The 17,222-nt window shown below is 38.1% G+C and overlaps 1 protein-coding gene across 1 annotated transcript in view; it reads left to right on the top strand.

Annotated features, from left to right (window-relative positions):
* Window positions 1-1,543: 1,543 nt before the first annotated feature.
* The window catches only part of PTPRR (protein tyrosine phosphatase receptor type R), a 131,519-nt gene continuing 115,840 nt past the window's right edge, over window positions 1,544-17,222 (top strand). The window contains exon 1 of the mRNA XM_010708144.4: window positions 1,544-1,684. Coding sequence (XP_010706446.1) covers window positions 1,622-1,684 — 63 coding nt within the window. The 5' untranslated portion in view covers window positions 1,544-1,621. The remainder of the gene's footprint in view (window positions 1,685-17,222) is intronic.

Below are 17,222 nucleotides of genomic sequence, written 5' to 3'. Positions count from 1 at the left end.
TCCTGTAGCTGTTCTGTTCTTCGTAAAGGAACTAAAGATTCACCAGGCTTCACCCACAAAAAATAAAAAATAAAAATAACATTTTAGTTGTGGTTCATTTTAGAAAACGGCATCATTTGGAAGTACTTCAACTATCAAAAGAAAGATTTTTGTTTTATTAATGCCCAGTCAATTTAAAGCATGTAATCTGAAGGAATTCTTTGTATGCAATATGTGACTACGTACACGTACCTCTATATCCTATGCAGAGAGCCAGGAGTTCTGTTGGCTGGCCGGGCTATGCTTGGCTATAGCATGTGTCATGACAAGAGTTGGTACAAGGGACAGTAAGATCCCCTAGTCTGACCAGCATCTGTGGTAAGAGGAGCACAGGTCCCTGCTTCAAGTACTCTTCAAGTAGTTTCCCCTACGTAGTACAAAATGAAGAAATGACACACCTGTGGCATGAGATTCCTAGTCCTTTCCTTTTATGTCTCAGCTAGGTGTGCAAAGACCCACGGTTATTGCCTTGGTCTTCCTTTTGCCTACTGAATCTTAGTTGCTTTGTTTTGTTCTGACCAGTAGAGCAGCCTCGAGGGTCAGGGTGGTGAGCATTCCCGTGTTTTGTAGCAGCTTCCTAGTGTGGTTACTGGGGTAGCTGATGGCAGCAGCATGGAAGGTTTGGTGAGTGACAGCCTCCTTCCATTACATAAATGGAGAAGTAACGAAGATGAATACATGCTCCGTATGCCGTTGCCTAGTGATGTGGTGGTAAATATCTCCTGCCATGGAGACTGCAAAGTCAGCTGTAGCTGAGATACTCATGGAGTTTAGGAATTTCTACGATTAATGGCAGCTGACCAGGTAATGCAGAATTATGTTTCTGGAGCCAGGTATCTTAGCTGTACTTTTCTTCTCACTTTCTTACGTGTTGAAGTCTGATTTTTTTATCTAGTTTTGCACATTTTTTTTCTTCAATCCGCATGTACGAAAGATGATTGCAGCAATTCAAACATTTGTTATTACTAGATGATTAAATGTATTAGAAAGTGGACTGCACGTGTTTTGATACTGAAGTCTTCAACAGCACAGAGGTTGGACTTGACTCAGCAGGTGTTCTCTTGCATATCATTTGTGAAATGAAGCCTTGACCAGAAGAATAAATAACATTTGAGAAGCTCTGTAAAAATAAATTTGAGAACGTAATACATTTAACATACTTAGTAGACTCTCTGTGGTGTTATTAAGGTACTGCTGTAGAAATTGCATACAAGGATATTCCTGTATTCCTCAAATTATCTTTCCAAATCTCGTAGAACCCAAAGATCTCATCAGATTTCCTGAATCACCTACAGAATACCCAAGAGAGACCTTCTAAACTTATTCTTTTCTTTTCTCAGGATGCTTTTCTGGAGACAATGACCACTTCTTGACAATTCATCAGAGAAAGAGTGGAAAACCTGTATTCATTTATCACCATGTGCAGAGTCTGGAAAAAAGTCTGGATACAGACAGTTATAAGAATTCCAAACAACATTTCCATTCTTCTTCCCATACCAAAATAAACAAGCTGCACCCTGCAATAGTTGTTAAATCAACGTTCCCCAGACCTGCCTACGACCCATCTCTCAATCTGTTAGCTATGACAGGTCAAGACTTGGAAGTGGAAAATCTTCCCATTCCTGCGACGAATGTGATTGTTGTGGTAAGTGCCTTTTTTAGTTTTCTGGAGATGTTTTGTGAATAAATGTACTTATAGACAGTTATAGGCACAGATTTTAAAGCTGTGCATCCAAAGTCCATATTCTTTATCCTGGGTGATCATTTACATATAACTATTACCATACATCTTGACATTCTTCACTTTAGTAGAACTTGCATTTGTATGACCTCACTGTGATCAACAAGAAATCTGATGAAGCAATATAGAATATAGTCTTTCTGAACTTACCCTCAGATTCCTTTAATCCTCTTGATTGGTATTTTCCCTGCTTCCACTGAGTGGTTTTTAAATTTATTCTGTGTAGGTCATAAGAAAATGCTCTTGGGAAGAGTTCTACAGAGGCAGGGAGATTCTAAAAGGTGGAAAAAAAGGTTTCATTCACTTCTATTTTTCTAGCATACCCACCATTATGCTTACAAGTTGTTTGAGAATAAGTCTGTTTATTGCAAAAATTAAGAATGTTTTTGTTGGTGTAAGGCACGTATGTTTCTTCTGGGGGGTATGGTCTGGGATCCTTCTTTTTCAGTTACCTGTGTGATTTTGCCCATTTTTAGAAAGGTGATGGCAGCAGCCTGTTCTGTATTGGAGGGCATGCCATTGGAACCATCCACTGATGCCACATGGCTGCATCTTCATTCTTCATGCCAGGAGCAGGACAGTATCAGTGGAACTGTCCTCTGTGGAGAGGTAGCACATTCTGCATACATTCTGCACTGGCACTGCTCTGCCTCATCCCAGTGCATGGCTAGCCCTATCTGATTGCACTGAAGAGCATTGGGCTTGGGCTTATCCTCCTACTTCTGAGGGAAGAACTACCATTCATAATGGCTCACTCACTCATTACAGTTAACTAATGAAGATTAAACTGAAACAATGTGACTAATTACAGTCAGCAGCTATTTGCCTAATTCTGTAAATTGCTCTTCTCAAAAGATGCTAGATTAAAAAAGAATGGCCTTTGCAAACAAGGAAAGAAGGCTGTGCGGCGCTGGGAGATGTTAGCGCAGGAAGTGTTTCAGAATTGACAGAGTTCCATTTGTTGTTGGTACTTCTGGAGATCTGCCTTCATGAACACAAAGAGTAGCTTTCTGTATAACATGCTGAGGTTACTGGAGTGCAGTAAGTGCTAGCTAATAGTAAAAAAATACTATTTGATTTCACAGTATCACAGAATGGCTTAGGTTGGCAGGGCCTTCTTAGCCCATCTGCTCAACCCCTGCCCAACAGGGCCACCAGAGCAGGGTGCCCAGGGCCACATACTGGTGGCTTGTGATCATCTCCAGGGAGGAGACTCTGCAGCCTCTGGGCAGCCTGTGCCAGTTCTCTGTCATTGCACAGCACAAAAGTGCTGCCTGTTGTTTAGAAGGAATCTACTGTATTACTTATGACCATTGCCTCATTACCTCTTGTCCTGGCACTGAGCAACAATGAGGAGAGCCTGGCTCTACTTTGAATGTTTATTTCACAACTCGATCTGGCCTCAGTCGTGTTTTGGGCTTATTTGCATCTCCCATGAACAAGATCTCCTAATTTGAGGTAAGTGGCTATCATAAGCAGGAATAGGCTCAGCTGTATTGAAGTATGCTACTGCAGTACATTTCAGAGCAAAATGAGGCACTGACAGACTTGCTTCAATGGGGTCATGTCAGCTGCCCACACCAAAGCTGAATGATACTGATCTAGAGGATATGCCAAAAAACCTTGTCACAGCCAGCTTCAAAGTGAAGGACCCTGCCCTCTTTTCTTACAGCAATCATTGTTTCACCTCCTGTGAAGACAGAACCCAAAAAGGACAAAGAATTCAGAATATACATTTCCTCTTGTTTCATGTTTTTGTTTTTGTTTTTTCATTAAATGACACCGTTACATGGATGGTTATTTTAGCAGAGCTTTGCATGTTTTTGGAGATTCACAGTCCTCAACTTCAAATGCAGAAATCTTACAAAATATTCTGGGGCTGCCCTGGTTCTAGCTGACTGGCTCTGTACCTGCATCGAAACCAAAATAAGGCAGATTCTCAATTGGCAGTCACATTTAAAAAAAAAAAGTTCTATTAAATCTACATTAAGTTCTCATTAAGCAACCTCAGTCTCAAGCATTGCTACTTTATTTGTAGGATGGAGCTCCTGCTCTGAAGCCTTCTGCTCTGGCTGACAACCATATGTGCTTTAAGGGGGAAATTAACATGATCTGATTGTAACGTGAAAGCTGTTCATTGCTGGGATCTTGAACTATCTCTAGGTGTGTTCAAGGACAGTGTTTTTAGTTGGGTTTAAATGCCATCCTGTAAGAAAAAGACTTTTTGGGAGCATATGTTTTAAAGCACAGAGCAACCTGGGCAGCCCAGTAATTGCACAATAAAAAATGTTGAAGGTGTCTTCCTCCGAAGGGCAGCTGTCCCACAGCAGGGTGGTTGCCGTCATCCAAGTACAGCCCCGCTTTTCCAGGTTTCTGCACTTGAACATTTGGCTTCTCCCTCACAAATTTCACGTTAAGTAGGTTGTGATCTTATTTCTGTTGCCAAGGGAGTCTGTTTTGTTTCAAACGCATGCATGTTTTGAATGAGCACTTGCTGCTTGTTGCTGCTTTTTGTTTTTATTATGTAGGGCAAGTGGCAACATTTGTTGTTTTGCCCTAGCTGACCTGTTCTTGTTCCAGCCTGTAGCAATGTTGTTGGCTGCCCAACTTGAAAGGGCAATTGCTGGTGTTAATGCTTCCTGTAATCCAGTTACATGACTAGTGCACACTGTGATTTAGTATGAAAGCCTGCAAGGGGAATTATTTTTTTAAATAAATCAGTGCTGTTGCAGCTCTGCAGAGGGGAGGAAAAGGAATTCAATCTAATTTCAGTGACTTGAGGTCCATTTTCTCCATGATGGAGCTGGAAAGGTAGAGTGAATGGATGACTAATGCATAACAATTACAAGGTTACGTTTTGTGCTAAGGAGCAGCCCATCTGACAAGCAGAATGTTGCCAATGCACAGAAGAGTGCTGTGCAGCCAACAATTCTGCCGGTGTTGTGTCAAAAATTGATGTTTTGTGACTGTACCAGTTAAGAAAGCGTTTTAAGAATTAGTATTGCTGAACCTGGGAAAACTGTAGTGCTTGTTTGCTGGAAGGAGGAAGAGGGATTTATTTTCTGGGAATAAGTATTCTATAGCTGGGAGCTTTCTGTCACATTACCCAATACCACATTCTTATTCTTTTTCCTCTTTTTTTTTCCCTTTGGTGCCCAAGTTCTGTTGAGGAAAGTGAGGACAACTGAGATCTCTTGGAAGCATTTTGGCTACTTTATCAGTGTCTTTGTGTGTAGCCATATGTTCTGTTTATCTGTCTTTCAGGAGTACATGAAACCACTCATCTAAAAATCATGTGACTAATATAAGACATTACATAACTGCTTGGTAAAACTTAAGATTTTATACTTTTGTGGGTTTTGTTTGGATCTCAGGAATGGGGCATGTTAGAGAGTTAGTAGTGAAATGAACAAATTCTCCAAGAGGGTTTGTGTTTATTTCAAGTCTTTCCAGTACTGAATATGAGCACCACAAAGGTCAAGGCAGTACACAGAGATCAGAAATATGTATATAAACACTTATTATTAAAAATGTTGCTGCTTTCAGCAAACTTTTTTAAAAAAATGATTAAATATACATTTTAAAATGAGGAATGCTCCAAAAGTAATGCCTCCTACTTTATTACACTGGCCCATGATGGCAGAGACATAGGTTGGTGGTATAGCAGTAGCAGCTGAACCTTCCCACCAATATTCCATTACATTGGAAATGAATGGGAGACATTACTTTCAGAGTGACCTATGTGTATTTAAAGTAAACGTAAAAAAAAAAAAAAAAAAAAAAAAAAAAAAAAAAAAAAGGCTAGTCCTGAAATCACTTCATGAAGGTGACAGAGTGTCATCACTTGTAATCTGGTGTAGTTTAGTCTGTCCAAAGTCTCTCTCAGACACACGGGTGTGTTGTGCTCATATTGGACATAGTTTCTCAGATGCTTGTACAATATAGAATATTTTGGAAATGTAAAGCCAATAAAGTTGCTCACTATATCATTTTTTCCCTTCACCCTTCAGTACTACTATGTACATTCGTATCTAAATATGGAAGTCTGTATCTGTCTTTGTTGCTTATAGATGTGAAAGTGTTGTGTGATGGTAGGCTAAAATTCAGTGCATCCCTTCAGTTTCATTTGGTTTACATGAGTGTTGCTAAATTGAGTTGATTTAATTAGATGCTCTCTCAGCTAATGTCAGTGGGACATAAGATGCACAGACAGCCGTGCAGTGCTTCTCTTTCCATTTCCATGGCTTTCCATGTAAAGCTGAATTTTTCGTAGCTGCAGCTTTGCCGTACAGTTAAATCTATTTTGTCCTCAATGTTTGAACCTTCAAACAAGCTGAAAACATGAACGTGTTTCAGGTGCTGAGGTGGGATTCAGAAGAAGAATAAAGCACATGAATGTAAGTATAAATCCACATATGAGCTAGCCTACTGGTAGCCTGTTAATCTGTCTAGCACTATTCTAACCAATTTCTGCGTGAATAGGAAGTTGGTATTGGTCAGAAACCATATCTGGTAGCCATACTGTGGACACCCAAGTAAGCTCTTGCTTCCTTACTGACACAGCTTTACATGTATATGTTAATTCCTCCATCAGTTCCCTGTTTCCTGATGCATCACGTTTAACTGTTGACATCAAAGGCCAGGAACTCAGCTACCTTATTTGTTCCTATATATTACTTCATTATTCTCCATATCTTTTCCTTCTGGAATTATCTATTTTTTCAAATTATTTGTACTTTTGTCAGTTTATGGCTTCAACATTGCCTGTCCCATCCTTGTTTCTTCAGTAACAAATGGAATGTCTTGCTCTATCCTCCTTCAACCTAATGTTGATGCAAGCCTTGCTACTTTGAAGATTGGTCAAAGGGAACCAGATCATAAAATGTCCTTTTTTCTTATCACTGCCTTTATTGGAATGTCACAAAAAGAACTGTAGGAGAACTTGATAAAAAAAATGGGGTCATTCAGTCCTTCCAGTCATTTTTAGCCCCAAACTATTTATCCTGTAGGTACATTTTTATGTTTTTCAGAAGACTACAAGCCAGAAGTAAATCTTAATTTGGGGAATTTGGGCCACAAGAGGAGAGAGGAGTAAGTGATGTCTGGGGATGTTCTTAGTATGGAACAGTTTCTGAAAGCAAATGTTGTGTTACTGTTGCTCACGACCTGCTTGCCTTCCATCATGTGTTGTGGGACACGCTATGCTGTGTGACCAACTAACAACAGTTAGTTAGGAAGTTATGAAAAATATTAATTTTATTTTCCTATTACACACAGTATGGCAGTGTTCTTACTTTCACTGGTATAGATATGGATATCTATGTGTATGTATAGTTCTCTCTGCGCTTAGATGCAATTATACTAGCTATACTATATTATCATAATTCATATAATATCATATTCAGTAAGTAACTGAAGAGCTGCTTTTTGTGTGAACATAGGTTCTCAGTGTTGGTTGTCAAACTCCAGAAATAATTTACTTTAGAATCATAGAATCATTAAGGTTGGAAAAAACCACTAAGATCATCTAGTCCAACCATCAACCCATCATCACCATACCAACTAAACCATGTCCTTCAGTGCCACATCTCCACTTTCTCGAACACCTGCAGGGACAGTGACTCCACCACCTCCCTGGGCAGCTTGTTCTAATGCCTCACCACTCTTTCTGAAAATAATCTTTTTCTAATATTCAACCTAACCCCCCCCTGGAGCAACTTAAGGCCATTATGTCTGCACACATTCTGGTGCACAGAGAGATCATGGGCAGCTCGGTGCTGTGACTCTGGGAGCGATAAGCCCTACTCCTGTCCATCAGTACAAGTACCCTAAATTCACTCCTTTGAAGGCCCTATGAAGAAGTGGTCAAAACACTCTTGAAACGATAATAAGCTACAAAATAGGGTAAGAGTAAGGCATAAATTTGTTATCAGTCAGTAGATCAAGTAGTCCTTAAACTATCAGGTCAACCAATACTAGGACAAGCAGCCAAGCTAGCAGTTTATGGAGCATAACAAGAAAGTCAAATGTCACTTTTTATCACTGAGGCCTGTTATAGCCAGCCCAAGATGGAGATTGGCATTGGGCCAGGCAGAGGAAACATGAGTAAAAGATTGTGTATCTGTAGTAAGTTCTGAAAGGAGCTCTCTGCAGAGTAAGATCTCCAAATCTTGTCAAACGATGCTTTGGTGTTTCCAGGTCATATAATTGTCTGATATTTGAAACAACAGAAGACAAATGCTATACTGATTAACAGTGAAGATTTAAGATTTTATTATAATTACAGTGCTGAATTGCTAACAACCTCTAAAAATTAGTCACACATTACAACAACAGTGAGTAATGTCAGTCAGTACCCTTAGTTGTATTCGTTGTTGTGTCCTTTTACATCATGACCAGATCTTCACAGTATCTGGCTTCTGAACTAAAGTCCACCTTCTAATTAAAGATGAATGGACACTGTTATCTTAGTCTTTTCTTAATTACACTAGGCTCAACATATCTTCAGCAACCCTTTCAAATAGACCTAGTAGCCTGCAGCTCTGTCACTCTGGATTTTGTTTGCACAAGGAAGTCTAGGGAGTTTGCATTAGTTGGCCTCATTTGCTTTCTGCTTCCTTCTGCGCACTTCAGCAGGGATAATTGCATGCTGAACCATTATAGTGGTATTGTGTTTGCTGTCATCTTTGTGGAAAACAGGAAAGATTGCATTATGTTGTAACTTGCATTAAAGCTTCCTTAAGGCATTTTTTTGTCATCCAGCTGGCAAAATGTTAATGGAATGTTAGTGGAATATTCAGCAATTCAGTGCTTTAATTGATTAACTTACTGCTGGGAACTTCAGGGTTATTTTCTATATCATACAGTGAGATGCTAAACTTGAACAAAAGCTAGTCATGTCTTTCATAAATCACTCAGATCCTCTTTGATCACAAGGTTTTCCTTTTCCATCATTTTTCAGTGAAGGGAAGATGCTTCTTGAAGTCATTTCATTTTCTTTGTGAGCTGCACAGTTTAAATGAAAAGTGGATTTTAGAAGCAGGCATGTTTTATGCTTTTAAACTCAATGTTAGACCTTCCTCAGCAGTTAATATTGCATAGTTCATCTGTAGGAAAAAGATAAGGTAAGTGTCAACTGTTGATACTTCTTTCAGCTGCATGTAATCTGCCAGTCTCAACAATTAAGTAGATTCTTGTGTAGGAGAAAGGGATCTGCCTATATTTTTCTTTTTTTGTCTTTTTTTATTTTTTCCTCCAGGAAAACTTTTGAATTGATGAAATCCTTTTTGGCAAAACAGAGATTTTTCATGAAGTTGGATTGAATTCAGCAGTAGTTGCAGCCAAATCAAAGATCCTCACTTTTGTTTAAGCATTTCCAAAATGTCTCAAAAATGTGGGGGAACTTAGATATGAGAAAAAGTCTGCATGTTCAGGTTTGAAAGGCCTGGCTCAAAGCCTTGCTTTAAAGAGCATAAAGGGAGAACAGAACCTGAGTCATTCCTGAACAAAGGCGTACAGAGTAGCCCTTGTTTCATAATCACATTTCTTTGACTTAGAAGAAGTCAAACAAAAAAAAGCTAACTGAAAATTCAAAGTTGCGTTGATCTTAGGCTGATCCAATACAATTTTTTTTATATGTGTTTTTATTTAGTCCTTGAAATAGAGGGAAAAAAAATAAAAGCAAACAGTCCCCTGCTGCCTCCTTATTACATGGTCCCATTTATTTCTCTGTTTGAAATATTCTTCTGAGCAATTTCTGCACCATGCTGTATTGACTTCCAGGAGAAAAGACACAAAGATTTAGACTGCAGTGGATTTTCCTTCCCTGCCCATTGTTTGGTTCCTTTATGACAATGCAGTGGCTGCACTTTGGGTGTTGCAGCCTTTCAGCTTCTGAGTTGGTCATGCACCCCTTCGTGACTGGAAATATACTGACTTCGTTCTGCCCAGCAGTATGGACAGGCTTGCATGTCTGCAATCTGGGAGATTGCTGTGCTCTGTGTTCTGTGTTCTGTTTTCCTTTTATGATGAGCTGAATCCTGTTAGTGCCTAAATATGGCTAAGGAAAGGAAGAGTTTCCTGGCACAAACCATTCCAGCTGCCACCACTGGATTCACAGGGGCCTGATATGCAAATTTGGACATGAACCAAATGACTTTGCTAGGATCATGAGATCCACCCATTTTGGCAACTCACTGCAATAAATCTGTGTATTGTGTTGATGTGTTTAGGACTAAAGGCTGAAGAAGCACACTTTTTACATTTATTTATTTATTTATTTATTTTTAAATTCTGTCAGAGCCCTTGGAGAACTATCTTTGTGGAGAGCCAAATTTCCCTACAGTAACATTTAAAAGACAGATAAAGGGCACTCAGATAAAAAGACAGCAAGAAGCATGTGTTTCCTTCTCATTCAGTGTTTTGTTGGATCTGGCAATTCAGCCTCTGGAGTGATCCTTTTGGTTCTTCACTTATGATGTTGTTAAGGAAAGTGACAGCTTCTCAAAAGTTCCTCAATAGATTCTTCATAATGTGGTTTTGTGTGTAACCTCTTAAATGTTAAGCCTTTCAAAAACAGCTTTCTAAAAATATATGCATTTTTTTATCATCACTACGTGACTATATTATATGATTAAAACATGGTGATGTACTGAATCAGAGAAACAGTTTTAGAAGCTGAAGATGTTCTTTTGAACACACTCCTAAAAAACCCACACAGATCAAATATTACTGTCCTTCAGCATCTCTTTGATGAAAAAAATATTGAATTCTGAAATGAAGTGCGCAGACTAGGAGGATATTGGAATTTGAAAATCATCAGATAACTGTCAGCTGAGTGATGTTTTTTCAGTCCCTCCAGTATCAAAACTGCCATGGAAAAGGGGATTACCCAGAGAGGTAAGCAGAGTGGTACAAAGTCTTTGTCTGTCTTTGTTGTTGCTAAAAGCATTTAAGTAATGTTTTGCTGACCTGCCTTTGAAGGTCAGTCATGACTGACATTCTGTAATGAAGCTAATTCTTATTTGGCTGTGCAGCACAGTAAACTGGTGGAAAATACGTTGAGTGGACAAGGTATTTTGAATCGAATCTATGGCAGAAGTGTTATGAAAAGTGTTGTGGGTATACATCTAATATAACTGCTAATATAATCATGATGAATAGTGTAGGAAAGTGGTTGACAGCTTCTGTTACATCTATGCTTATTTAAACATGAATTGAAACAGACCTACATTTCAGCCTGTACTAGTTGTAGAATAAAAATGGAATGTCTGCTTTGTACAGATCTGTCTGAGGATACTCATTCTCTTTGGGAATCGTCATTGTGTAATAAACTACAATGTAGAAATCAATGGTAATATAGTCAGGATTTTTGCATTTACAGTATGCTAAGGTCAATTTGACTTGATTTACACTCTGTCATTGATTAAGGCTAACTTGGGGTTTTTTGGTCCCTTTACTTATAGATGGCTTTAGAATAAGAGGTTATATTTTTTTCTGGTAATAACTGTACTAGTAACACTGGGGATTTTTTGAAAACACAAATAAATAAAGACCACTTCGGTTATAATCATGTGATATTCTGGCAACAATTATATCTTTCTGCATTATTTAGCCAAACTGTTGATATGTTTTCTTCAAGCATCACATAATGTATTGTCTAATTAAGAGCAAAGTTCTGGAGGGTAATACTTATAAACAAATACAATATTTCAATTTCTTATTAAAAAAATGATAACAGTTTCATTTCTGGTACCGTACCATGCAGTTTTATAATAGAGAAGTATTAAAATGCAGATGTTTGGGGCTAGGAAGAATGACATTAAATACCTTTCTGTTCTTTTGAAGTATTTTCATTCTGTGGGCAAAATAAAGCTAACGCTATCAAAATGATCTTTGTTGACTTAAGGTGATGCTGAAAAATAAGCATGAAACAGAGATCCCATAAATCCCATATCCCAAATAGGCATTCTCTGGACTGGTGCAGCAGGATGCTGTGGCTCTGCCAAATTAGCCTCATTGGAAGGATATATAGGCAATAGAAATTAACCTGAAAATTAAAAAAATACTCATTCCTTTTCTTTGACTGTGTTTAAACTAGCAACAGTAGTTAAAGACCTCTCCCTTTTGTCCCCTTTGTCCATAGCCTACTAAGACAAAAAACATTTGAAGGATTTCCAGATCAGCTCTGACAGAAGTGCTCTCTTAGAGGATGGCTGGTCTGGGAGGATGGAAGGTGATTATTAGCTATGGGAACACGTTTTTTACATACTGTATACATACATAGGTCACTCTGAAAGTAATGCATCCTATTCATGTAATGGAATATTGGTGGGAAGGTTCAACCTTTACTGCCATACCACCATCTGCCTCTGATGTCAAGGGACAGTGTAATAAAGTAGGAGGCATTGCTTTTGGAGCAGTTCTTGTAGTTTAGTGGTTGGAACCAGAATTTCTTGACCAGAATTGGAATAATAAAGTAACGTTATCCATGAATTTAAAAGACCACTCAGATCATGAAATAGCAAGAAAGCAATTGATGGTTTATCTGGGGGGGGAAAAAAAAAAAAGTCAACAACTGATCTGTTTAGAAATGGGTAATGGGACAGTAATTAAATAGATAGATACTTTAAATTCCATACACTAAATCAAAAATTCAATTGTAGTCTTAATTTTTAAATGTGCTTCATAAGAAACTGACTGAAAATGCATATAATCTTTAATGAAATAACTGTCATGTGAGGCTTTCAGTAATGAATGAATTAGAAAACCGTATGGATACATTAAGTAGAATAATAAATGTACCATACACAAAAGTAGGACATCCATAAATCATTTATGATGTTCTTTCTCATCACTTCTTGGCTCTTTGAGTCTTAATTGAAAGCCAGGATAGCTGGGTATTAGAAAAACTAAATTTGTTAGTCAGATACTAGACAACTTTCATTTAAGCATTAATTAATTTTAGAAGGCTTAGAGCCTTATACATGAAAAATACTTGCAGAACAGTGCTACTTCAGTCTTTTTTATTTTAATTACTCTTGTCTTTTGGCCAGTGAAAATTATTCATGTTCTACTTTAACTTGCACAGCAAATATGATGAGACATTATTGTGGTTATGGAATAAAATGTTGTCTAGCCCAAAGAATTACAGATGCTTCAAACTGCTGCATGAAACACCCACAGAAGACAGTGATTGTTACAATAGCAGTGAATGAGCTTCTTCCCTCTTTTACAGGCAGAGATTTAGAGACCATATTTCACCCTATGCATGGTCTTTCATGCCATTGGAGACCAGGGAATGCTGCAGAAAATATCTTTTTCCTTTATCCTCTTTACTTTTTTTTTTTTAAAAAAAACAACATATTAACATAAACTCTTTTTTTATCACCTTTTATAGTTTCCTTCCAGGAATCTAACTCATTAAGAAGGTGACCAAAATGAACATTCTGCAACACCGTATTGTAAAATGAGGCCTCAACATTTATGTTGGAATTAACGTGGGGCTTAATCTACAAGTTTATTTTGCCAAAAATGTACAACTCTTTGCCAAAATGATTGGAGATATTTCAATAAAATACACTGGGAAAAAATTTATATCTAGATTTACAGTATTTGCAGTTCTGAAAATAAAATAGATTTGGTCTGAGAATAATATTATTCAGCATGAGCAGCACATCTTTGTTGTGGTGGTACATATGCTGACAAAAAGTAGATAGGCAGTTTATTTTCAGGGGTCATATTTATTCCTGTCCAGATGTTAGAGGGAGATGTTTTTATAATTAATTCTCCACTATTAAAGGTGAGGGTCTAAGTGATGTTGTGGTTAAAGGAAGAAAAAAGGATAACATAAAGCAGCAATATAATGATGTAATGTAGTAGTAAGATCATGATGTAAATGTACTGGACGCAGCTCATTTCTATCAGATTTTGCCAGCTAAAGTCTAGCATCAGTGAACAGAGCTGGCCATCTCTAACCAAAAAAATACATTGGCGTTCCAGTGTTAGCACTGAGTTATGGTATCCTCCTGCATAAGAATTACTTTGGTGTCTCAATATTTGTGTGTTGTTAAACAGAAACCCAAGGGCAACTGAGCACTGTCTGTATTTCTAAGCCAGGAAATGTATTTCTAGGCCAGACTCCTACATTCCTGACTGTCCTACATAGTTGAACCCTTTCTCTAATTTTCATGCAATTTATGGTCTCCTCCTGTAATTCTACCGGTTTGTTTGGCTGGTCAGCCAGGTGTGTTCAAGGGTTGGCAATACTTTCTCTTGCCCATACCAAATTCACTTACTTTCTCCCGTTTTCAATGAACTGAAAAATTGGCTTAAAATCTTGCAGCTGTAGGCTTTCTTAGAGGCTAGCCAAAATTTCTTTGCATGCCCTTTTTGACTCATGGGCTGCCAGTTGACCAGTCCTCATCTGTTTTGAGCACAACCTTATAAGTTGTTTTCATTAAAGGTAAGAGACTTTAAATGGAGAATTCAGTGCTTTTGGCACTCTGTATGTTCAGCTCTTTTGATCAATCACTGAAGAAATTAAATACTTCAGAAATACATATCTGCTGTATGAAAGGTCTGTCCAGTCATTGTAGCCTCATTAATTTCTTCTGTGTTCCCAGTTCCAGTGATCCCTGACTATGCCAAATAACATTGTATAAAGTTTGGCAAAGGCTGCTAGCTTTCCTTTGTTGTCTTAGTGCTGTCAGAACTCCCTCCACTCATTGCTTTACCACTATTAATCTTTGCTTTTTTGGCAATGCTATTACTATTATAGTTTCTTCGTTTGTAATAGAAAGACATTTACTATAATCTTTGGCTCCAGTGCTTAGTAATTTGTTTTCTGGCTCTTCTATCTTAACATATAGGCTACATCTTTGCTTTCTTAAGTTTTATTCTGCCTAGAAGCTGACTTACTCTGGCTCTATCTTTGGCTTTCTTTTCCTTCTCTTGTCTCTAATTGTTGAATTCTTTTGAAATTGCTTTGAGACTGGTGCAAAACAAAAATACCTTCACTTTGATATCATATCAGCTGCCAACCAGTTCTCTAATAGCTTATTAGTTATGGAGAGGATAGCAATTATGCAGTTGAGTTGTTGGGAAGGTAGATCAAGACTCACTGAAATTAAGTCTTTGAGATCAAAACCACAAGATAGAGTTGTCTGAAAGTAATATCCTTTTCACTGATTTCAGAGGTTGTAAAAAGATTAATTTACTTTAATTGGGAAGTGAGGAGGAAATGGGATGACATCACAAAATGGTAAGATCCCAGAGATCAAGGCATAGAGCTACAGTGGAAGGTCAGGTTCAAGCACTTTATTTGCCACATCCTGGTCAGAGCCAAGATTCACAAGGAGGAAATTAATTAAACCACCCAAATCAGTTCATTTTGTAGCTTCATTTCAGTTTTTGGGTGGACCTGAGACAGGATCAGGAAGGAGTCTTTTCAGTGCACTTAAGATTGGTCTTGCCTTTGATATATGAGAATTCCAGAAGGGCAAGTCTCTTCAAGACACTGAAATACTTTGCTCTCCTTTCCAGATCAATTTTTATTTAATTATTTGCACTGAGTGGAGTTTGTGGTGTGGCAGAAAAAAGGTTTGTCTGAAAGTCTAGTTGTTCAATTAATCATGTGGCATGCAAAGGTCAAAGCATTAATTCTTTATTCTGAGGCATATACAGATCAAGGACTCAAGCAGAAGTATCCTGTAGCCAGTATAGAGCTCTTACCACAAATCTATTGCTTTTTCCAAGTAAATAGATCTCCTTAAGGTCTTCATCAGATTGGCTACTTGTGAGAGCATCATCAATAAGTGATTTCTCTGAAGTAGAAGACAGACGATTTTGAGGAGTTCTAGGGATGAGAGTGGATAGTGATAGGACAAGGGGGAATGGTTTTAAACTGAGACAGGGGAGGTTTAGGTTAGATATTAGGAGGAAGTTTTTCACTCAGAGGGTGGTGATGCACTGGAACAGGTTGCCCAAGGAGGTTGTGGATGCCCCATCCCTGGAGGCATTCAAGGCCAGGCTGGATGTGGCTCTGGGCAGCCTGGTCTGGTGGTTGGCGACCCTGCACATAGCAGGGGTTGAAACTCGATGGTCATTGTGGTCCTTTTCAACCCAGGCCATTCTATGATTCTATGATATGATTCTATGACAAGAGCTAGAGAAAGAAACTGTTCTTACCTGTTCTTTTGCAAAGAGCCTGTATGAAATCAGAAGGCAATGTACTGACTCAATGCAGATTTTGCTGATATGAGTGCACTGTGTTCTTCACACAACCTTGTTAGCAGGGAAGTTCTGCAACCTTGCTGAAGAAAAAAACTGAAGAAAACACTACCTAGCGAAAATAAGGACCATAACATCTACACAGAGAGATAAGACCATATGTAGTCCATGTGCATTATCTGGGAAAATGGAGAGGCGGAATTTGGTGTTCAGAATCAGTACCAGACAGGTTATGTAAACAGAAAGAAATGAATAAAATTTCACTGTCATCATTTTTGCATACCCCAATGTCCTCTCTTTGGAAACACTACTTATTATCCAAAGAAGCTTGTTTAAAATTCTCCATGGATGGCCAAGAATTATTTAGTTAAAATCATAATGTCAGCTAGACAAGAGTTGCAGCCGAACTTGCACCAAATTGCTTCTGTATTGTTCATTCTCTCCTGAATTGTATTTTTTACTGGGACCAGTGCTACTGCTGATGTGAATTGATTTAAAACTTAGAAGAAGGAGAATCCAATGAACTTGATCTGCTCCATGGAAAACTTGTATTTCTTTCCATTTAATCAGGCGTATAACATATTTAGAAGCACTGATTGAAAAGAACATTGCAGAAGTTTTTATACATTCTTCCTTTTTTATCGTATCACTGAATGGCTAACCATTCATTGCTTACCATGCAATATTCTCTTCCCCATTTTTGTCCTTTCATTTTTGTAATGAATGTAGTGGAGGTCTTACTTCCATCATATTTAGTCTGTGCTTCTTAATACATTTGTACCACTGTCCATTCAAGCAGTCCCTGATGATTTTGTTCTTTCATCTGTCCCCTCTGATGTATGCGAGTTATGTAAAAACTTTAATTGTATCTCATACATCCCTTGTCTTTTCCTTTTTTTGACATGTGTTTGGGTTTCAGGCAATGCCAGGGCAAATATCTAACCTCACCCCAAATCCTTCATAATAAATTCAGACTTGAAAAAGTACTTTAAGTAACAGATTCAACTTCCTTAATAATACCTCCATACAGCCTTATTTCTTATTTCTTATTTCTTATTTCTTTTTCCTCTTCATTTTTAAATATTTTTTACTCTATGCTTCTCTTTTCTTCCCCTATAGTTTTTCCTTCTGCTGTACGCACACCCCTTTTTTCCCTGTGCCCTTTTCTGTTACCATATCTCTGACAATATAGTGGAAATATAGTCCTTTTCTT

The sequence above is a fragment of the Meleagris gallopavo genome, chromosome 1, assembly GCF_905368555.1.
Source record: "Meleagris gallopavo chromosome 1, MGAL_WU_HG_1.1, whole genome shotgun sequence".
Classification (NCBI taxonomy): Eukaryota; Metazoa; Chordata; class Aves; order Galliformes; family Phasianidae; genus Meleagris; species Meleagris gallopavo.
The sequence above is the reverse complement of the archived record's forward strand: the minus strand, read 5'-3'. Positions and strand labels throughout refer to the sequence as shown.